Genomic DNA, 24,360 nt, shown 5'->3' on the forward strand with positions numbered 1-24,360 from the left:
AATTATGTGATCCAAACTGCAAGTCATTCAAAAGAGATTTTTTTTATTGAAGGAAAATAACTCTTGGCGTCAGGACTGTGGCACAATATGTTTGACAGTTCCTCCTTTTGAGGTTGACGCGGTCATGACATCTTCTAGTGCTGGATTTTCACTAACTTTAACAGTTTAAGTTAAGTTGACCTCTGTAGCCCCCTGGAGTGCGTTGAGAAGCGGAAAAGTGTCGTTTTATGTTCATTTTTTTGGGGGGTGGGGGTGGGGGGAGGGGGGGCGAGGGAGGGAGAACAGAGATGTTAAGGTAAGTTCCCTCCCCCATGGGTGTGTCCACAGCCGGGAGACCTCAGTCTATCCACCTGCAAAAGGCGCTTCCCTGCACTCACTTGAGCGCTGCTGCGCACGGCTGAACCCCGTCTCCTCCGCTCGTCTCCAGGAACAACTCTTTGTTTGTTACCTCCTCCGGTGGAAAATACAGAATCTGCTGATGCGATTTAGAGATCACTTCAAGTCAAAGCGGCTGCGTCAAGTTAATTCAAATCCAAGCTTTGTTTGGCTCTGGGATAATCGTGCAGGATCTGCGGCGGATACACTGACACTCAGCCTGCGGACAGGGGAGCTCAAACAATCTGGGTGGATGGTTTTAAATACTGAGCAGCAAGATCACCATATTCACCGGACGGTTACTATAAGGTAGGTCACAATGCAAGTTCTACCTTGTACCTTGATGCATGACAAGTCATAAAAAATTATTATCAGATGCGCTTTTAAATCAGGGAAGCCACGTTTGGTGGAATCATGTTACAAGAATAATGCCTGCGCTTCATGTGCAAGATAGAAGCTCTAATGACTTGAAGATACATTTAAAGTTCTGTAGAATAATGCTGTCATAAATATTAAAAACGTTTTTTTTCACTGTGTGTATATCTTTCTATTTTTCGTGTCTCCTGTGGGTCGTTTTTATGAGCTATAGGTACTATAGTATTTAGAAATATTGCAATGAGTGTGCGTTTTGGCCAACGAAAGTTTTTTTTTTTTCTTTTGCATGTGATGTCGTACCATTAAACTAAATGCAAATAGTCCTCACCTGATACTTTCGACTGCCTGTTTGAAATCCCCGATAGTGTTATAAATGACACGTGGTTCATGTTCACGTCCTCATAACTCAAAGCCCAGTCAGGCTTTATTTTGGTTAACGCTCCGCTTTGGAGTTCTGCCTCCAGGGCTCAATGTGGAACTTGATCTTAAACCCTGACTGACAGTTTGACCTCAGACTCCCGATCCACGTTTACAAGTAGATCAAGCGTGGGTAATTACAGCCAAATCTGTTTTATTGTCTTCAAACCAAACGTCGTTTCTCACCAGTTATATAGTGTTGGCATTACGCACAGTTGTGCCACCTCGTCAGTGATAACTTAAGATCCTTTTTACGAGGGTATTATCATGAGCTCTCTTTGTGGCGGATAACAGCATGCTGATGCGCTTTGTGATTTAATCTGTGCGCGCCTGGAGTAGGGGTAACCACACTCGTGAAATTGTGCACTTCCTCTATAAAAGTAATAATTTATTTGCATCTTTCTCAAAGAAGCGAAACAGTGAAGGGAGGGTAGCGGCAGGTCTTTTGGTTTTCTCAGCTGGAAGGAGACTCCTTCCATTCACACTGTTTCCTTCATAGCACAAAGAGCCAAATGCCAGCAAGAACAATTGTGGGCGTTTAGGAAAAGGAATATCACAATAAAATATTATTCAAAAAAAATCCCGAAGCATGATGAATATGAAGCCTGCAGACTTTGTTTCCAGACTGCTACAATCCTTATTGTTAAGGTTGTGTTTCAGGCAATTGAAATGAACTGCTCAAGGTTTTGAAAACAGGAGGAGTGTTTTTAATCACCGTAAGATCCGACCGATATCCACAGCATGAAGAGCATGCTTGATTTTGTCAGACTTTTGTACCAAATCTGCACAATTCAGCCAACGGATCTTATTGTGTTGAGTTGCCAAGGAAATCTGAAAAGGGTTTGCTCATTGTTTGATGCTCATCCCTGTCTGTCCCTCAGCTCCTGGACTCTCTTTCTTCTCTTTTAACAAGCAGAGGGACAATGTTGTGGGACACACTGTGCTGGCTGCTGGCCCTACTGGCCTTATCGTCTGGGGCTCTGCCGCCTTCCAACGAGCCTCAGTCTGCTCCCAGAATCTTCCTGTCCTTTAAAGGTAAGCCACTCAAAATAATGGCGTGTCTGCCCACTTTGTATGTTTTCGTGCTTCTCTACTGGTGTCCAGATTTTTATTGTTGGTGTAACAATCACTTTTGTCATCAGCAGTTGATTTCTTGATCTCCAGAATGGGTTAACTATTGGCTACAGCTAAATTCAAGTCTTGGCAAGTCGGCCATTTGTCCCCTCAGTGCTTAACAGTGAGTTTGATTGTGTGATTGTGCGAGAGAGGCCTGATGAGAGGGATGAGGGGATGCACTGCTGATTGTCCTGAATATTCAGGGCTAGAGAAAATATCTTCATCTAATCGCCTGGCCTCGCCTAATAGTTCCCCAAACAGGCCTTTGTGTGTCCTAGACTCCCTTCTGAAATCAAGTCAGATTTAACACTTGGCTGAACGCACACTCAGGGTGCAGATCCAGCATGTTATGAATGTTAGCCACTGCCACATGAGACCCTGAGTGTGTGTTGAAGAGTCCTGTTAAAATAGGCCTCAGCAGTGCGGTCTCTGGTGGTTTGTCATTCCAGTGTTGGCATGGTCATTGTGTCCATGACTGTTATTGAGGTCTTACAGCTTGAGCATCTGCTGACTTGATTCCAATCCTCCCAGTCCAGCGGCCTCATTCATGTTTTTTTTGTTTTTTTTACTAGAACCATACATTTGTGTTTTTATTTAAGCAAAGTTTAGACGCAATGTAAGTGCTTTTCATGCTGGTTTTGTAGGGGAGTTGATGATAAAAGATTAAAACTCAAAGTTTTAAAAACAGGATGTGATGAGAATATCATACAAAGAAGTAACCAGTGCTATTTCTGAGTTAAGTCTCATTTTGGCTGGATTTATACAAAGGGAAATCACAAGACATGTGCCGTAGGTTTAGGTTGAAGTCTCAAATGAGATTACCAGAACGGGCAACGGGTTTTATGCTTAGCATCTTTTCTGAATGAAAGTCAGGAATGTTCTCACAACTGAGTTCAAGTATAAATCTAAGAACATTTTCATAAACGAGGCCCCTGTTCCCCGTCGTGGAGAGATTGCCACGCTTTAGATCTCTCAAGTCGTTAGAAGTCAAGCAGATTTTTTTTTAAGAAAATCACGTGTCACAGATGTATAAACTGTCGCGTGTTTCTACACCGTTTTTGTCAAAAACACTTTAATGTTCTTTAATTTGTATTGTGTAACTAGGTGTCATTTTTTTTGCCCCAAAGCTGATGAGACAGACTTTAAATGAGTTTACCTCTCTTGGCCTTGCATCCTTGCATATTTTGTTTTCTCTCTTTTTATACCTTGAATCCAATCTCCTTCTCTCTCCTTCTAATCGAGACGCGTCTCACTGGCTAATGGTCTCACAATTACGTAGAAAACTGTTAATTTGTTTTCTGCTTCTTTTAAGTGAGTTGCTTTTTTGTTTTTAATTAGTTTTGGAGGTTACTTTCTGCCTCACAGAGCAACTTCAGATGACTTGAGACTAGAAATCCACCGAAGCTGTGCATTTCCTAATTGTGTTGTTTTTTTGTTTTTTTTGTTGTTTTTTTTTCCACCACACCACTGGGAATACTTGTGCAATGTGCTTCTATTAATTTTCTTTATGTGCTTAAGAAACTAATTAGCTCCAGGCTTCATCATATCAATGTAGTACTTTGAAACAATCATGGTGTGCCTGTAACAAGTGGCAGTGATGGCACAATCCAGCACAGTGGAGTCTAATAGAATCAGTTGTTATCGTCCTGCCCTGCTGAATATGTTGCCTCTGACCCAGCGACACATGTTTATCCATCGAGGTTACACAGTATCACCTTACAATGATTATTTGCATTTTCTGATGCTGGTAGAGAAGATGCTGTGCTATGTTTGGCTGAAATCCAATATTGTCAGAAGAGAACCCATTCTTTGGGTTTGCCTTTTGAATATTTGTCCTCTATTAAAGCAACAGACAGAGGGGTTGTGTACAAAGCTGCACGCATATTTGTGTCTGGAGAATCTGCAGTGCATTTTACATAAATACATACATACATACACAGTGTTTAGACTGCTTGCTTCGAATCACATTCTGCATACACTGCCATTATTAATTCCTTCTTCTCACCTGAGTCTTTCACTGAGATATTTGTATTTTTTTGTTTTCCTAAAACACACCATATAATAACGTTACACGTCGCATCGCTGTGACACAGTGATGGAAGTAAAGACTTTATGATGGGCTAATTCTATACATTCCATCCTCAAAGCAGAGTAATCCACTAGTTTTAAGTGCCAGATCTGCACAATGTAACCGCTGCATAAACCTAAGCTGATAATTTCGCCTGAAGCGGCTACTGAGTGTGTTAGTGCGGGCTGAGTTATTAACTGTGATAAGGAACAAGTGAGCAAACAGAGCCTAAGACCAAAGGAATGTCCATACAGAGCAGATCATCAACGCCGACTTCAAAAGAGCAGAAAAAAACAGCACGCAGACGCACGCTCTTAAAAAAAGAACACCAGACAGCAATGCATCTCTGAAACTAAACAGTGTGTGTTTTCCTAAAAAAGAAAAGAAAGGGAAAGAAAAGCACAGTATGCGGGACATTAATTCAAAAGTGTGGTTGAGGTTTTGAAGATGGGATTTTCAAATAGGAGTGTGAGTTATGAGGTGACATAGTGGGATCACAAAAAAAGGTTCACAGTTGCGTAGATATGTATTCTTTCTCATAAAGACTGAACGAGACGCAGCTTAGATCAGCTGCTGTGAAGTACTATATTTACTTTTAAACAAGGTCTATAATCACATGCTATTTTAGTGTGCAGGGCTCTGCAAGGTTGTGACCCTTCAAACAGAAGCCAGCCACGACAGAGGTTAACTGGCCTCAAACTGTGGGAGAATGGCACCGTATTAACAAGTAATAGCTTGTTAGGCTAATCCTTAGGCACATTTGAAAGTGTTTAACTTTGTTTTTCTTCTGTCTCTGTAGTCCAGCCGGGAACACCTGGGTACAAGGTTAGCTCTGGGAAGAAAGCCTGGAGAGAAAAGACAAAGCCAGGCAGTCCTGTAATTGGACTAATTGTCAGGGACAATCTTAAGGTTACTCCAGCCTCTGCACCCTCCTGACAAGCTTTTTGTCCCGTGTAATGGGTCGATGATTGTCACGCCTGAACAAAGACTTCACTATCCGCTCATCTCTCCTGACACTTTTCAGGGTTGGGATCAGAAACGGCCTCACGTCCTTCATCTCTTTATTCTTTGAATAATTAGGGGCTGCTACTGAGTTTGAACTTTTCTGCTTGTTCTATTTCTGACTCTACGACAATGGAAACATCCACAGATTACGGTCTACAGGCAGATTTATACACGAGAAGACTTTTTGTCTTCCACAGGTTCTGTCACTGTGACATTCCTCTATGTAGGTGGTCTTTTACTGCTGGCTCCTTTTTGACTTCTCTGGTGAAAGACGAGGTATTATAGTAATAATAATCCTTTTCTTGCCACGAGCTATCCCACATTTTCCCAGTTTGTTAAAGACATACTAGAGCGAAGATTCTTTTCTTGCTCCTCGCCTAACCTCCTCATTCCTTATGTAATTTTGACACTGGAGACTAGAGCTAAGAGCCGCGACCAAGCCTTGCAGCAATCAGGTCTCGGCAATCAATGAGCTGCTGAAAGCTTATCCACAGCGACCCTGTCTTTTTGCACATGATCCCTGGCTACTTGGTCTGGCCGGGCGAGTCCAGGCAAAACCGACAAATAAGGTTGTTGCCTGCATCATTCCCAAACTTCTAAAAAACACACAAAGAAGTGAAGAGGCCACGTGAAACCGCCCTGTTTGAGTAGGTAACGACCAGGAGGAAAGTAAATGGATTCAGTCTGCAAGTGTATCATTCTCATAACCCCCGAAACGTTCTTGCTGCTCAGCTACAAAACAAATTAATTAGCTGCATCATCAGACCACATTACAGCGGATATTATTATATTACTTTACATGCATCTACGGAGACATTAAACATAATGAAACATGCATGGCACTCAAACCCACTGGTACTGATTTATTAGAAAAGATGATTATCCTCTGTAGTTGGAGGGTTCTGATGTTATTGAATAATTATGTAGGATATCGAGGTTGGCAAAAGTAAAGTGAACATATTGTTTCTCTGTTAAGAATTTGAATAATTTCGTGTGTGTCTGCATGAAGGGGTTTTTCATTTAAGTTTTTTTTTTATTTTTGCAGTTTTCTACAGTTTAATTCGTTATGCTGTTACAATACTGGGGTCTTTTCCAAGGGGTTTCCCTGATCCCATTGGTTTGCACTTTCACTGTACAATACTTTTACAGTGATCCAAAAACCTGTAGCCTTGGGATTAGCCAGAAATGTTTGGCGAACAGTATTTCCATTCCTGATTTATTTATGCCAGAATGGAATATAAAGTATATAATGGAGTATAAAGACTTTATCTTTTTCCTATTATGAATAAAAGGCTTAATATTTATCTCCAAAAATACAGAAAAGATAAGGCACAACGATGGCTGGATGGATGAAAGGAAAATAGTGCAACTAATTAATGGTTTTGGAAATACATGACATGCAGTAGCACCCCTTCTTGTCAAATAAATAAGTCATGTGTTTATTTTTGCAGAATATTCAGGAAGTAGCGGAGGCACTGCTCTGCTAGTTTATCTGCAGAAGTAAACATGCTTTTTTTTTTTTGTCCTGGCTAAAGTCCACCGTGAAGCATTTGAACCACTCGCATACCTCATTATCTAAGTGACATCCTCAGTGCCCTTCTACCTACCAGCTGTGCATGTTTACTCTATCCCCAGCAGATTAACGTCACTGGCACATGAGGTTAACAGGTTTGTTGCAGACTTTTAGTGCCCCTGACCTACATGGACAAGTCCCATTTGAAGAGATGGTGAAGGACGCCAGGCTTTCATGAACGTGCTTTTTTGGCAGGACTGCTTTGATGGACTAAACCCTCATTATTTGCATTAACCATCCGACACTGTACCTGTTGGCAGTTTATACTCCGCAACCTTTACATATTATCTCCATCAGGGAATATGACGTCTCTGAAAGACGTTCCCACAACATAAAATGTGTAATAGCTGTGGCACGCAAGCCCCCAGCAGTTATTGCGATACTTTGCTACTTTCTCTCTAGAGATGCCGCTCGAGGAGGGGAGGGGCGGGGCGGTGCATCCCAGCAACCTCTGCTCTGCAGGATGCATTCTGTCAAACTATGATTATTCAGGAGAGGAAAAACACAAGGCGACAGCTCCATAGCTAAATATAGTATCCTTCTTGTCTGTGTCTTTCTCGTTTTCGCTCCCTCTTCTCCTCTGCCTCATCGTCATCCTCCTCCTCTGCCTTTACATTACGCTGTCCCCTCTCTATTCGTCTGTTGATAAGAGGCAGGCAGAGTGAGCTGAGGGCGGGCGGAGGGCGCCCAGTATGCGGCCCACAGCAGGGGCATGCTGTTTTAACACACACGAAAAGGGCGAAAGGGGAGGATGAGGGGTCTCTAAAGTGCTCGGACGTTCTTTGAGAGAACGGGACAACAGTGAGGAAGCAGTGGAATGTATAAGGGGGAGTGGGTGGACAACTGAGGGCAGAGAGATGTTTTACATACCAAGTAATATGCAGTAAGTGCAGTGGTAAGCCGTTTCCGAAGCTTGAAAGGATATAATGTCTGCATTATGTTGGCCTTTTAAGCAATTTTGAGCCCATAAATTAGAGTCTCTCCACCCTTTTAATGATGTCAGAGAGAGTAATGCACATACAAATCAGTGCTCCCAAAGAAAAAGCACAAGATTGAAACCCCCAATTTGAATATTTCTTATGAGCTGGCCTACAGAGCCTGAGCACTTATTAATGCTGGAATCGTCCCCCTGTGGTGCTGAAAATGCACAACATTCAAATGAAACCAAAATTACCCCACTATTTATTATTCTAGCTATTAGGGATTTTAATCATAGATTTAATTATTTGTACTGGGGAGGAGCAGATCTACACTCGCAGCTTCATCAGAATAATCTTCTTGAGCAAGTATGGATACAACAAAGCTACAAATCAGCGGTTGATAGTTAACTTTTAAAGCTCGTGGTGTAGCACACATTATTCATTCCACCTCACCTGTTCTTGGTTTTAACTCCTCTCTAAACCGGCTGTTTCAGGGTTTGTTGTTTTAAGTGTAAAGCCGCTGCAGTCACGCCGCTTAGTGGAAACATGGCAGGAGAACCAATGCGGCCGGTAAAGAAAACACAGGAGTTGAACTGTACATGTCTGAGCAGAGGTTATTTCCTTGTGACATCATACAGGGCTTCAGAGCTGAATGACTCGTTTGTCTCATTTGTGTCCCTTTCACACCGTTACCAACAGTTACCATCTGCTCGCTGTACGACATGCACACAATCAGCTTGTTGATTGGATGTTTTTAATGAAAGTGCTCCGAGAGGTTTGCTTGACTTCTTCTACGCATGGGGAACGCGTCGGCAGGTTCAGTAAAAAGCCCGTCCAGTCCTCTGTCTGCTGTGCAGAAGAAGGGAAACGCTAAGCAGGGGATGAAAGACAGTCACACTCTGATAGATGTGGGTGTGTGTGTAGGTGAATGATAGACAGTGTGTGTGCGCGCAAGCGTGCGTCCTGGTGTTTTCGTGTCTGTTGGTGCCTGCTGAAGTCTTTTTTTTTGTTTAAGATCGAAATCTGGCAGACGGGATAAAAATAGATCCACAGTGATCCACAGTGGTACACCAGACCTTATTACTCCCTCATGTTTCAGAGACATGTTTGAGAAAAGTGTTAGTGTGGTTAGTGTGGGCTTTGTAATTGTTTTCTTTTGCCCCCATAGAGCTCATCATTCATGAGGTGTGATTTTAATCACTGGCAGAGACAGGGTATTACGCATGCGGTGGAGAACTTCGCCACCTGCAGAACAGGGGGCAGGAGGGCGGGGGAGTGGAAGAGGACGACGGTTGTTGGTTAGAGGCGGAGAGACGAGATGGTAGTGGCCTGTACCAGAGGTGGATTTCTCAAGATTCAAAGTGACAGAGAAGGAATGGGAGGTTCTTTTAATATTTATTTCCAGTCCACGTGGTTATCTCTGCATTGTTTATGTGTATGTACATGTGTGTGTCTGTGTGTGTGTGGGTGCTCACATGCATGCAGAGCTTATTCGGTGAAGAACTGCTATCTGTGACACTGCTTTGGTTTGGTTGCCATAGCAGCATCTACCTGTCACTCCTCGCAAACTGAATCGGGTTCAAATGATTCTCTCCGCAGAGAGGAGGCGGGATGCAATCACAGCTTTGTGCTTATTTCCCCAGATGTCTGCTTTCTCGTGTGCTCCCATGAAATCCTCAAGTTAAATGGCATCAAGGCCCCGAGGTTCGGTTAAGACAAATGCGAAAACAAATTTGCTAAAACAATAAATGCCAGTGCGGTGGTGTGATCTTGTGAAACTGTTGCAGAGGAATGGAGGGTTAATGATTGAATGGAGTAAAGGATTGATTCCTGTGCGGAGGCTCCACCCGAGTGGACGTGCTCTCCAGATGTGGCTGAGGTGTGGGAGTCCCCTGGGATTCACAGCTCCAGCTGAAATTAAGGAGACAGCGGGTCAAGGGCACGTCTCCTCTTGTTTACCTTAGACAGCTATCATTCATTTTCATTTGTCTGTCAGGGTTGGGCTCTTGTTACTGCAGTGCCACTGACCTCATTCATATGCTGGCAATTTTGACCATTGGGGTGTTATACTTCTCAACCACATAGTCATATTTATGTGTTTGTTTTTCTGTTTACATTCACTTCTACTTTAAAATGAATGAAAACCTCAAAACCATCTTTCACAGAAACTACAGCACTGCTTGATTCTTAGCTCGACCGTTGTCTTAAGACAAAGGAGTGGTATTCTATTCTGAACTATTAACCAATTAACTAGTTAATATTTTCTCCACAGCATATTTAAGCGATTGCTGGTTAACTGGATCTAACAATAACACAAAGAAGACACCATTTTTTGGTACTAGTTTCTCAAGCAAGCCATTTTAGAGCTCCAAGTCTTTTAATATTTAATGTTTAAAATGAATTTATATCTCCAAATCCGCTGTGGTCCACAGTGTTTTCAAACTATAATTGCATAATGCCTTCTGGCATCTTGACATTTAGACGACAGCAGCCCCCTGTATTTTCTCTTTCAGGGATCAGCCTTGAGAGTTCATGAAGCTTACTGTGTGGAAAAAGGCTACAAGCTTCTGCTTTGTCTCCTCGGTCTCAATATCTGAACAGTAATTTTGAGAAATTATTAATTGTTGAAGTTAAAGCTAAAATTCAAAATGCTCTCAGCTTCTCAGCTTTGCAGGCCTTTTATAACCCTTTTCATTTCACAGACTAAGAAACTTATATTTAAACATCAGTAGATACATATACTTAAACTAAATGGGCATTGGTTTGACATCCCATAAATAGCAGGATGTTCTGCAGCCATATCACAGTAGCTTAACTTGATCATATGGGTAGAGGATGCATAATTAGTAGCAGAACACCCACCAACAAGGGGAGGACAAAATAAATCAAAGTTTAAAAGTTAAAATATTAAATCAAATGAGTAGCAAGGACACAGGAACACGTGTAAGTGCTTCACATGTATTTTGAAATGATACATTTCCAGCTCTGACATCCGTTAGAAGGAGCGAGGGCAGACGACAAACAGAGAGGGAGTCAGATAAGGGGTGATAGAGAAATGAGGATTGTCTGGAAAATAGACTGAGAGGAGGAAAATGTGAAGGGTGCAACGGAGCAAAATCAGCCGTGGCCCTGAGAGTGCTAATGGACTATAGGACATCAGTGTCAGGTTTGCTATCTCTGCCAGAGCGTGGATAAATGGAGGGATTTGAGAATGAAAAGGAGGAGAGGAGCGTGGGTGCATGAAGGCATACTCAGGAGAAGTCTTGTGTCTGTTTCCCATTAGCTGTACGTGAGTGTTAGATGAGATGGTTTACTTCAGCCGGTGACTGCTCGGACAGCCTCCGCAGGTCAGGCCTGTGCCAGTGCCCTGGCAATAACCTCACGCTGTAAACCCTGACTGTGCTGGAGTCAATGAAAACTGCTGACTTTACTCACACTTGTGCATTGTCATACAGATTGTCTTGGGAGGAGTGTTGTAAGTGATTTGGCACAGGGGTACATTTGGACTGAAGCCCAAAGTACGGTATGAACCATACATCTCTTCACTGACAACGCAAAATCATGTGAAGCCAAAGTACAGGCTTGCTCAAATGTTTCTTTTTGCTGAGTGTTTATGCGATCAAAGTTTCCCCCCCCCCCCCGTCTGTTTGGCAACGTTTTATGGGAAATGCTTACCTTCCGAAATGAAAGGTCAAAGTTGTTTTTAGGCAGAAGCTGGGCAACCTCAAACACCCGCAACCACATTAAATTGTCGTAGGTGTCGGGGATTCATTCTATCAAGCCTCTCTGCGTGTGTATGTGTTGGATGTGGACCAAGTAACTGTCCATGTGATTATGGCAGAAATGAGGTCTACAGTTGAGCCTGACCATGATCCTGTGGGAGGCTGCAGTAGTGGTGTCTCACTATTGGATTAAAAAAGCCAGAGCATTCCTCCTTCTCCTCCTGTCAGCATTGTATTTCATCATTTCGTTACTACCCTCTCCCACTTTCATATATGCTGCACAATGTATAACTGGTGAAAACTGAGCCTCTGTCAGATGCTAACATCATTACGGAACCCGCCTTCAACGTTTGAGATGTAAATGCTTGGTAAATAGCAAAGCCTTCCTTGTCAGATTGATTTCACTTGAATCAGATTTGTATTCCCCATGTTCCATTAGCCGCTGTGGCTTCAGGCAAGTATTGCCCGAGTTTGAAGGTCAGCCCTCTGAGCGGGATCGCGCCGAGTGTGGCAAAGAACCCCCTGAACCCACCTAGTTTTGGAGGAACGACAGGGAAGAGCAGAGTGGATGAGGGAGGGCAGGATGTGGTGGAACATGATATTTTCATGCCTTGTTTTCTGGGTTCATACACTGATAATGTGCTGATGGAGGGGAGGAGATGGCCTCTCGTCCCTAATCATTGTGGGGGTTTCATTGACGTGATGCCAAGATTTTCTCCATGCCTGCCCCGCTCACGCCCCTTTGCCTCCGAGCTTTGTTAGTCAGCCCTGTTCTCAGGAACCTTCTGTAGGTGTCCCTAATGGCATGTTGGCAGTGTTGTCCATGGTATCCGTGCCATATGTGTGTGTCTGTGTTACTGCATACATATGTATGCATGAGGAATAGGAGGAAGGGCCTCCTATGTTGGTGTTATTGTTGTTGTTGGTGTCGACGCCTCACTCATCCCCATGAATGGACTGCTTGGTGTCAATAGAAGAGGGGCGTTTGTGTGGGCAGGGTCCATCATTCACTTACTTCATTCATGCCCCTAGGGAAGCGGAGGGGGGCGTGACATACAACACTGGCACGGCATTAATGCTCAAAGCATCTCTGTTGGTCCTTTACCTCCCTCTGCTCTCTCTCTGTATCTCATCATTCTCGTCTCTCACTATTTCCTCCTCTTGGCATTAATGGTCGAAACAGTCATCAGTCAAGGCTATGGTCCTCAGCTTTCATGTTCTGTAGGATTTCATGTTGGCTGAATTGACCCCGTGCTTCACCGCGTTACAATGATGGAAGACCGCAGACATCCTTTCAGAATGCTTATAGGAAGCAGCACCTCCTGGCACAAACACTGAGGCACCAACTTTTTTTTTCTTTTTTTTTTTATCCGTGGCAGATAGATCTAGTTTTAATGTGGCCGATTCAGTTAAGAATCAGACAGAGGAAACAAAAAAATGTCTTTTAACACTGGGAAGATCTCCAACCCAAATGAGGCTTTGTTCGAGTGTAATCCCATTTAGAAACGCAGAAGATGCTTGGAATTCATTAGTCTAATGCTTTGATTAAACCAGCGTCGTTAACAGCCAGGATTTGTGCACAGCGTGAAATTTATCTTTTCACTACCGGTGGCTGGATTACACTGTCCCATTAAACCATTTATGCATGATTAATTAGTCACAAATCATTGCAGGGCTTTATGAGCAAATTAGACCATAAAAACAACAGGAACTTCTTTTATTTGAGCTCATATATCACACTGCATGCTGCGATGTGTTCTCACACGTTTGTATTGGAAGGTGAAAAAAAACGTGTTCAACTTGCGCTCATGCTCTCATAGTTAGTTCTTGACTGTATCTTCGTCAAGCGTTTCAATGTGCTGAAACTAAAATACAATATGTAATGAGACTAATACAGCGTGAAGTTGTAGATTTTTCTACTTCTGGAGCTACATTATCTACTTTATAATGTGGTACTTTCTTAAATGTAATGACTGGCTAATATCAGCTGAAACTTTATCATTACTTTAAAACTCTTCAACTCATAAATAAGACAATTTCAATAAAGAAAGAAAGCAATTAAGTTAGTGAATATAAATGACGTGTCATCATTTGTAACATGAGTTAAATTATTCTTACAATTTCAGCTCCCTTTAACAGCGTAATGTCAGATTCCGTTTGCATTGCTTTGCCTCTGCTTTTTTATTTGTTTTCCAGGACCCGAATGCATGACGATCAAAAGATCGTTTTTCAACACTTCCACCCTCTTTCTTGTGTGAGTGTTGTGCGAATGATTCACCAGATCTTTAGATGATCATAACCAGACTGTTGGAAAGGCTACAAGAGAAAATATGTCAAGCTGCAAACAAACAAGCTGGGGAGAAAAAAAAGCTTGTCTGCTCTTCAGATCCGATGAATGAAAAACAGATAAAGATGATAGGAGAAGGGAGCGTTGGAAGTGGGCAAGAGGCCACTCTTAAAAGCAAAAAAAATAAATAAATAAAGTCTCTCTATACCTGGTGTGGAAGAGGTTGTGTTTGAGTGCCTTATCAGTGCAAAGCGAATGACTTAGCGCTGATTTATGACGAGGTATGACAGTGCAGATAAGAGAGGTTTAAGCCTCCATGAGACTGAGCAATCCCTGGCTTCCTTCAGCACTCCTGGACGGATGGATGGTGACTGTGACCAACATTTCCCGCTGTCACGCATGTTGTCTTCTTTCGACTGATAAGACTCCTACCTTCCTGTCTTTTTTCTCTTTATCCACCACAATCTCTCTCTGCCGTTCTCCAATCAAAACGCTTGCCCACAGCTAATATTGTCTTTTCTGAAACACAATGGACATTTGAGTGCAGACATATGTTGCCATATGTGCACCTCAACCAAAATAGCAACAAACAGCCGGATTCGAAATTACATAGTAATTTGCTGGAGGAGGCTTAAATGTGTATTATCGTGACGGTTTAACCGTCGGAAAGGTTATTTCAACATTTCTTATCTATCTGCGTTGCACGCTAAATCTCGCTGAGCAGAACTGCCAACAATAACATACCAGAGAAGCGATCTTTTGATTTGCCTTGTCCTCATTTGCCGATGTCATGCCCAAAGTGCAGTAATTGCAGTGTGGTGTTGACACGAAGATTTTATTTGAACCACAGACATGAAATTTTGTGTCATGTTTTATGATTTGATTTAATCCTTTCTTCACTCGGAACAAGCCTCTCAGTTTTCACACTTTTGCTTCCCTTTTTTGGCCAAGCCTCACAATTCAGTCTCACTCAGGGAAACATGCTATTATGGATTTGACACTAACTACAGCATTTCACACATCCTCTCCTTGCTGCCCCTAAACAGACATCCTCTGCACGCTGACCCTTATGGTCACGGGTGAGAAAAAGGCCACGGGGTCACAGGGGTAGGATGTCCCAGCTGTCTATCAAACATGAAAGCAGCCAAATTAACAGGCGCTGGTGTTGTAAAAAGTACGGCTGAGTGCGTCAGTGAGTGAGAGAAGTTAAAAAAAAAAAAAAAAAAGGCAGTGGATTATACAGACAGACAGTAATCTATAGGTCTGTCAGCCTGTCACTCAGCCTGACCTTGGGTAGCTTTGCTTTAATTGCGGGGTGGGATGAGAGAGTGAGGCCCGCCTTTAGCAGACAATTCAGATTATCCTTCAAAGATGTAATGGCTGCCAGCTTGTTTCATCTTGAATAGCATCTTTTTTTTTTTTTTTTTGCACATTTTTAGACTATTGGAATGTAAATGATGGTTTTTCAGCCTGTAATCGTTTTCTGTGAACGCCCCTTATTTTTAAATAAGCCATTCAAGTTGGGAGACACAAAATGTGGCATGCCTCCGGCCACAAACTTAAGTAAGTACTCCTTTGTTAGAGAAGAGATGAACACACTCCAAAGCTGATGTCCTTGTCAGTCGTCTGCAGGCTTTAGACATGTGGTAAAAACGGTGGCGTGTGTTAATAGATCTGGAAAAGTTTAAATAATGCACAGAGTATTTTCCTATTCCTTAACCACTAAAAGATGGAATTTAAAGATGTCCCAAAATATTTCCATAACAATGTTCTATAGCGTTCCCACTGTCTGCATTCCTTTCTGCTGCCCCTCCCCCAGCCTCCTGTCCCTTCACCACAACCCTATTCCCACTACCGCCACGTCCATCATACAGGATCCAACAAAAACTGGAAGTCCTTGACTGACGGTCATCATCCCCCACTTTGTTTTCTCTGCTCAACCCCCACCCCCCCCACACCCCCCCGTTTTTCCAATCAGACAGACAGACAGACGGTAAATGGACAAGCTAACATGGATGCTCTTTCATAGCATCCAGTCAGCTAATTCTCACCAGTTGGTCTCACTACTTTCTTTTCTTCCCACAGCTCTCACTAAACTTTCCTGCTGATTTCCATTGAATGTTAGAATCAAATCCCCCTGTGAGTGCATGTGTTGGCGTGGATAAGAGACCGTATTAAATTCCCCTCATGCTCGCAAATGTACCAAGCTACAAAACATTTACTGTTTAAAACGAGATAAACAAAAGATGGTTTGATGGAAAGAGGCAGCGGGAGGCTTGACTTGCTGATAACAGCTTGTCTGAAGTGTCAGTTCATACACGCTTCAGAAAAGCTGTTGGACTTCATGTGCACACAGAACACATTTACAGATGTACAATAGTTTCTGGCTCATTTTTGCCCGTTCTACAGAGGAATCTGAGATAGAAGATAATTAATGTAAGAAGCCCAAACCCAAGAAAGGAGACACGGGAAATCAACATTTCATATTTGTGCAGCTCGACTGTTCTCACCCAGACAATAAGAAGAAAACACCGTATTGTCCCTGGGATGCTCCCATGTAATAATAGCTCAGGTATTACCTGTAATAACTTGTCTGGGAATATCACTGTGCGTGTCTGTTTGAGAATGTACTGATGAATTGTATTTTGTGGTGTGATTTGTCATTTCCTTGTCAAGCAGGTTGATGCAGAGCTTAAAAGACTTGGAGGCAGAGTCCATGTCTATAATTACTGTTGAAATCCTCTCCTGAGGTCGAAGCCATATTGATCTGTTGGTTGACCAGTGCACAGTCGGGTCACTAATGGAATGGATTACTAGAGGAATGTCAGGTTTCATGTGTTTGCAGTAGAATAACTTATTTTGAGCAAGGCTGTTTAGAACAGCCGTGACCTTCATTGAAGTGACCGTCAAACTTGTAGTGGCACCTAATAATTTTATATTGGACAGGATCTTTCTGTAAAATCTCTGAAAGTAAGTGAATTAATTTAGCCAGAATTAAAGCTTTACCATAATACTAATGATTCTGTAAGGCTAACATAGCGTGTTAGCATTGGACTTGATGTATGCTCTCAAGTTTGCAAAAGGAACATTCACCTCTTTAGTAAGTATGACATCTTATCTTAAAATGCGCCTGAATGGCTTTACTGAATGGCATGACAATTCCACCAGTAATGGCGACAATAGAGAGAATTTCAGGGTGTCACCAAAGTGCTTATACCTTGGAGCCTTGCACCTGATCTAATGGCCAATACATTCAGTAGATCTTGAGATATCTCAGGTTGGATAAAAGCAGCAGACTGGAGAAAGACCAATGTAAAAATTGTATAAAATATCTGTCATCTCATGAATCAATAATGTGAGAGTAAAGCAGACATGGTAAAACAAAGTTTGAAGGATATTATGAGGTAATTTCAGCTGGTTTCAAGAGGATATTAATGTCTTCAGGGTTTCCGCGCCCATTTCTGTCCCTGTAGAAAAGTTTAATTCCCTGGTGTTTGAGCACAAAGCCCATCAGGCAAATGAACAGGCCTTCGCTGCTGGCCCCAGCTCCAACGCCCCATCTGAGGACAACGCCACACTGTTCAACAACCAGCCGTCTGATTGTCAAGTATTATTTGGTTGTCCTTTGCCTGTCATATGGTATTAGTGCACAAGGCCTTGCCCGGGATCTGTTCTGACACGTACCTGGTCGGGGGTGACCCTGCCATTGTCCAGCAGTGACGTGGGGTCAAGTGGGTGTATGCAGCCACAGGGTATGCAGTATTATGTCGGCCGAGCTTAGGCAGATGGGGTTCTGGCACTCAAACGTTAGTGGTTTGTAGTATGGTTACTTCATAGATGTCGTGACCCTGAAGCTCAACTACAGTAACTGCTGTTTGGCCATTTGCCACCAAGGGCAGCTTTATATTTACAAAAACTTCAAATTTTAATTTTGTTTAACATCTTCTACAGTCTAGGGGACTCAACAATGTGCAGTGCAGCATAGGGAACACATTTTCCATGAGCACATTTAATCCAAAGGCACCAACTGAGTAGTTTATGAGCATTTCCACTGCCTTCTTCAGTTCGTATTTTGAATAATTGCTTTGGAAATTAATGTAAGGGTCCAAAAAAGCTTCACAGTCGGGGTCCTTTGTCGCTTTGTCTCTGTCTCCAGGACCACACACAACAAAGCCACTCATTAAAATTGCTTTGTTGTGTGCATAAAATGCCATCTTAGCTGAGAAGCAGCAACGAAATGCCATTATGTGTCATAGTTATGGGTGCTTGTTTGAATATGTCCTTGTGAGTAATTATGCAAAACTCCAGCTCATGGAGTCACATAACCACAAGAATTTTATTTTGACTTTTTATTTGCTCAAACCTTTGCCTTCAGTTAGAACCATAATCTCATTAGACATGACACTCGACAGACCTCTCTATTCATGCGAGAGTTTTAATACTTTTGACTCTTCTGACAGTCATAGCAAAACACAGCATCATCGCACGCATTTCCCGCATCGCCCTGCTGCTTCCACCTGTGGCATGCTGGGTGACAAAGAAAAGGGTGAAGGATTCAACGGAAAAAGGCATCTGTTATCTCAGAAGAGTGGTATGCACAGAGAGGATAGTGGATACTGGCAGGATCAGACAAGCCAAGGAAAAAGAAAGGTGTCAGAGGAAACTTGGCGATAAAATGAAAATAGCATTAAGCAGGCAGGATTTAAGTTAGGATGGAGATGCCGTATTTGTTTTGGTAGAGCTGCGTGCATGGCGTCTCCAAAGATGTTCTGGGTGGCGTGCGTGGCTGGCAATACATACACAGTCTGAGGAGGTTGATGCAGGACAGGACAATGATGAATGATCTTGAGATATTTGTTTCCTCATCACTCGACACTAGGAGATAATTCCGTTTTATATCATTTTGTTATCAGACTTCGGCCCATCGCCTTAAACACCATCTAAATTAATGCTTGATTTAAATGATTAGAAGAAAAAGGGTCTTAGTTTAAGGTTGGTGTTCAACCTCGTCTGGATAACAAGTGGTTATAAGATTGAACTCTACATATAAAACCATGGTGTCTCCAGTTACCCCAACTTCATTCAGATAACTCATTCAGGGAACAATTCCTCCAAATTGAACAACCTATGTAATTTGTCTCTGGACCAAATAATATAGTATATTTCAGACTGAGACAACTGTGATGGTGTCAGTTTCTAACATTGCTTCAAATGACTCTTTTGAAAAAAGTGTATAATTGGACAAGCCTAAGGTAAGTTTTGGTTAATGCACAAAAACAATATTTAACCACAGAAAATGCCGTGGAGAAAAGAACACAACTTTCACTGTCAGTAGAAAATCTCAAATGAACAAATGGCCTCCCGTGACCTCCCAACCACCCTGACCTCCTTCCTCTGTGGACTTTGTGGCTCCTGAACAATGTCACACTATTTCCTCCTCTGCTCCTGAGAGACAAGAGTCACAATTCTTACAGCTGCTAGACACTTTTTGCCACTTCATTGTAAACTTTGGGGACATTGGCTGAAACAACTGATGCCGTTGTTTTACTTGAGAGGACTGTCTCTGTCCAGGATGTCCGTCATAAATTCTACATCTGCTTCGCACTGGCATAGCTAACGCCAATCCCACCAAGCTGATGGACTCCTCGCTCCTATTCCATGTGGGAAAAGGTTCTCAGAGGAAGCCTCAAAACTAGCTACCTGTATTAGCCAATGGAGTGCATCTAATTGGTTGTTAGATTTAGCCTTTATGTGTGATACATGTATTTATTGCTTGGGTTTATAATGATGTCTTTTTTTCTAGTTTGCTCATTATTCTGTTCACTCTTGTCTTTAGTGGGGCTAAGATGACTTTAAGAACCCTCTTCTGCCGTTTTTTTCAACATAGACTGGCAGCTGAGCTCTTAATCAGTGTTTTTGTGTATTTGGGCACACACAATCAGGGTGTTTTGTCCTCACTCCAGCTCATGATTAGAATTGAAGAGCTTCCGTGTGCCTTTGTGAGCCTTTGTTTTTTGCCCCTCCACAGCAGCAGAGGGTACCTCAGCCTCTCTCTCACTGTGTGTGTGTGTGTTGGCTCTCTTAGAGTTCGACTCAGAGTTTCCATGGCTCTCTCCTGCCTTCTTTGATAAATGGAAGTTCTTAGGTTCGCTGTCAGGCTCCTCTACCCTCGGGAGTCCTCCCTCCATTCTCACTCCTCTACCACAACATTTGCTGTTGTGGGTGAAAAATGACTGTGGGGAACAGAGTAGATTCTCAGTGTTGGACCCACCCAGAGTGGATATAGGTGCTTGTTGTCCCCAGTAGACCCTGAGTCAACAGTTGCTGCTAATGGTCTCTCTAAATTTACCTTCTAATTACCCCCCTCTTATGGCCCCCAGCTAGCAGCACTCTGGCTCTGACCTTGAATTACAAATAAGCAAAAAAAAAAAAAAAAAAAGAGAGAGAGAAAACCGTATATATATCAAAATTATTCTTTGTTCAGTTCTGGTTAAAATCAGCAATAAGAGAACTGATCCATCAGCATCTTGGAAAAGGAACAATGCTGATTTTAGTGCTCCCAATTAAATTAAGATTTAGGAGAAATCTAAAAATAGGTATGAGGTGATTCCTCTGAGAAAACGTTGTACATCTGGTTGTGTGTTAGTGCAGCTGACAGAGAGGGAGAGTATTTGTCCTGAGTGCCAGGTCAGAGGTCAGCCAGGGAGAGGAGGATTTTTCATTCACTCACACTGGCTCTTTCTCATTATTCAGCCCTTTCCATAATCCTTCTGAACTGCATTGTCACCACTGGCCGCTGCAGTGCCAAGAACCGGCCTGCTGCAAGCGACAGCTCAGCTGCAACAACAAACACAACTTCATCATCATTACAGCGGCTTGCACCTATGCATACACACAAATAAGCATTTGTGCATACAAAGCCCAGCCACGAGCCCAGACTGCGCCTGGGGATAGAGGTTTTAGTAAACCAAAATAAGAAACCAACCTGTTATTTTCATGTTCTTCAAAATCCAGAGATTAGTGGTGTAGTGGAAGAGGGAGATCTCTTGAAACTGCAGCCCCTTAAAATGCTAACAGCTGGGTATAAATATAAATGTAATATATATCATGTAATATAAAAGTTTTTTGGCAGAATCTGACGGTAGGAGAACATATGCGTACAGTTTGGACAAAAAGTTTTGACTGGTAGTGTGCATTTTATCCTGTTTGAACTATCAATTTTTATGTGTTTATGTGAAAATTTCTGTCAAATGATGATGTTACATATAATAATATCCAATATTTCTTACGAGGTGCAATTTCCTGTCTCTCTGCGCACAATATCATGACCACCCAGATCTCTCATGTGCTCAGAGGCCACGATGAGCTTTCACCTCAGACCCTTCATGTCCTTTAACCTTTCACCTGTGGCCTGCAAAGCTGTAGAGGGCAGCTGTCCATGGCACTGTGTGCACAGAGAAAGGCCAGTATTCTTGCCTTAGACCCACATCAGGCTTATGTATCAGTGTACGGTGCGTATCTAAACATGTATCTTGGGATATCTTCCCGTCTCATTTTTTTTTAAAATTTGTGAGTAATTACGCTTTTTGGAAGGCTAAGAAAAGCAGTCAATTTGCATCTTAAAAGCAAACATCTTGCCAAGTCTTCTCTGTAAGTAATTTGAGTAGCTAGGCTAACAAGAATTTAATGAAGGTTTGGTTTGCAGACCAGAGACAGAATATAGAAACTCAATGACCTTTACTGTTTGTTCAGCCAGAAATCTTCCTCTTCTTCTCCCCTGTGCTTTAATTAACCTTTCTGTCATCTCAAACTGCAGAAACGGGTCTGTTATAATCTCTCATTTCCACTCAGGAAGTGAACTCACCACTTAAATCAATCTTTTCCTGCTTTTCGATTTGTGCAGCGGGAGACGGGTGTCTCTGATTTGATGTGAGGATCAGAAGGCTCTACTTCTATTTCTATAAACGCACACAGACACACACAGTGTATCAGTGGCAGACGAGCGTGAAGAGCATCTGAGTGACAGCATCCGGAAGCTCAGAGATAAGACGTAATCTGGTGCCAATTATTTCCCCTTGACAGGCGCAGGTAAGCAGCAATCAGTTCCAGTGACATATGTTCTGAGTCAATAGTCCTAACCCCAATGGGAGGCGAGAGGCTGATTATGAGGTGCTGAACAGAGGCAAATTCGAAAGACAAACACTGCGGCAGGTTGGGCTGATAAGGCACTGCTGTTTAGCTCCTCTGATATCCGGAGTGACCCCTCCATGCTGTGCTCTAACGCACAAAGATACACTGGCCACAGACACTCAGTATTCACTTGGGAGTTGCACTGAATACACTTTAAATATTTGTCTGTGTGCCAAAAGATCACAAAGTCCTTGCACCTAAGTGGCATAACATGTGTGTCGGTGCCTTCCATGACCAAGAAAACACCATATGTAAGGATGTATAAGGTTTGCTATATCTGGACTACTAAAGCTCTTTTGTTCCAATTACGATTACTTGAAAACATGTTTTGTCTTGCTACAAATTACATGGGAAAATTCATGTCAGGATGGGTTTAGATTAGCATAAAACTAGAAGCAGTGAAAAATTTGTAGCCTTGATCATAATTATATACTCCCTTTTGCTAAAAAACATTGGTTACTTAAGGTCTCAGATAAATGCCAGGAGTGCGGCTGACTCAAACAAAGATGTATTCTTCTTGTAGTTTGTTAAATTCTACAAAATAATCATGCTTTTCCTTCACTTTGTTGTTCTGGATTGATCATAACATTGTTATAGTCATTTTCATTCAAAGTGACACAAAGTGATTGTGCTCTTTAATTCGTTCAGTCTGATCCCGTTTGCTTTGTCCTTTTTTATACTTCTGGCAGGCCACTGTTGCATATGGTGTGCCTGCAAACGATTCATAATAAAAGCTCTGTTGAGGCTTTATACTAAAATATGACCATTTATACTTATCACAGAGAGGGAATCTATCTAGCTAATCTCTAATACAAATTCTGCGACAGAAAAAAGGCCTGTTGCCTGCTGCTGGTGAGATAAATGAAGGCCCTAGTCATTATTTGAGGAAGCACAGTTCTGAGCTCACAACTGAACATGAACGTTGTACTTCTTTGTTTAATATTCCCTCAAACAGAAACATAAATTCAGCACATAATGGTTTTACCTGGGAGTCGTGTGTAATCTCTTGGCAAGAGGAGGCTAGGAACCCACAACTTGTTATATTCCTGTTTGTGTTCAGAGAGGGTGCCAAGCGCGCGGTGTCCCTTGTCTCCAGGTTTTATGCTAAAGCTAAGTGGTTATGACTTAACACATAGGAGAGGTGTTGATGTTCTCTCGAATACTGTGTTTCCAAAGCAACGTTTTCCTAGTCTCAACAAATACAATTACATTTAGGGACACATCATCCTTGAATGCTTCACTGCAAACAAGCCGCTGCAAGGTGGGGCCACACCTCTATTATCTGAGAATGTGAACATGAGTGGATCAGGGAATTCAGGCAAGATGCTGGAGATGCCCGGGCAGGTATGTGGGATTTTCTGCTCCCTGAAAGCCCCCTTTTCTTTCATGCCAAACACTCATTGATAGGAAGGAAGGGGTTAAGCTGATAGAGGCATGAAGAGAAGTGATAGCTGTGTCTCAGAGCGTCTTTCTTTATCTCCTTTCAGATTAAAAAAAAAAAAAGAGGGGTGGGGGGGGGTCACTTATATCCCTTTGAGGGTGACCTGGGAAAACCACACCGTGGTACAAAGCGTGGCCAAAGGGGGCTGCATATATTGGCTGCAGAACAGAGCGGAGAGTGACCAGAGTGCAGAGGGATCACATCAACAGGTGGTTAGACCACGGTCTCAGTTTACCAGCAGATGTCATTCACATTTTGAGAGAGTACATTGGGTTTTGTCCAGAAAAAAAAAAAAAATCTTCACACGCTCACACAGAAAGAAACGGAGATGATTCAGTTCCGTCTGCCTGTGTGTCTGGTAGTGATTACAAAGACCTTCCTGGATAGCTGGGTGGCACACACCAGATTCTGTGAAAACTTGTGCCCCGTCATGGATGATTTATTTATTTATTTATTTTTGAGGTGGTCGTAAATTCAACCATTTAACACAGTGTCAAGGTGGTGTTTTGTTATGTGACATTTGTCTTGGTTTTGTGAGGCAACTGAGGCTCATCTGCAACAGACAGGAATGCTCGTGGGAAGATGAATTTCTGCTGACAATAGAGGGTATGCGCGCTTTGAGGTGGACTGTTATCATACTTTGCTCCTTATCTCACCACGCCGGGGGCAGCGTTTCAAAGAAGATGTGTTTTAGCATGTTTCACCTCGCAAAGATGTAGAACCTTTACTGTGTGTGTATCCACTTTGGTGCAGTTGATATACACATGTAATCCTGGTGCCTCTTACAGCTGAGCTTTGTAAAGGAAAAGTCTGGAGGCTAATTATCTGCACACTCGTTGGCCTGTGCTTGCTTCTTAATCCCGCATGAGAA

General features: G+C 42.5%; 1 protein-coding gene across 4 annotated transcripts in view; it reads left to right on the forward strand.

The window, feature by feature from the left end:
• Positions 1-342: 342 nt before the first annotated feature.
• The window catches only part of sema3fa (sema domain, immunoglobulin domain (Ig), short basic domain, secreted, (semaphorin) 3Fa), a 47,122-nt gene continuing 23,104 nt past the window's right edge, over positions 343-24,360 (forward strand). For all 4 annotated transcript variants that reach the window (XM_047583776.1, XM_047583778.1, XM_047583779.1 and 1 more), the window contains exons 1-2: positions 343-684; positions 2,049-2,202. In XM_047583776.1, coding sequence (XP_047439732.1) covers positions 2,091-2,202 — 112 coding nt within the window. In that variant the 5' untranslated portion in view covers positions 343-684; positions 2,049-2,090. The remainder of the gene's footprint in view (positions 685-2,048; positions 2,203-24,360) is intronic.

Source organism: Mugil cephalus, chromosome 4, assembly GCF_022458985.1.
Source record: "Mugil cephalus isolate CIBA_MC_2020 chromosome 4, CIBA_Mcephalus_1.1, whole genome shotgun sequence".
In the NCBI taxonomy this organism is placed as follows: domain Eukaryota; kingdom Metazoa; phylum Chordata; class Actinopteri; order Mugiliformes; family Mugilidae; genus Mugil; species Mugil cephalus.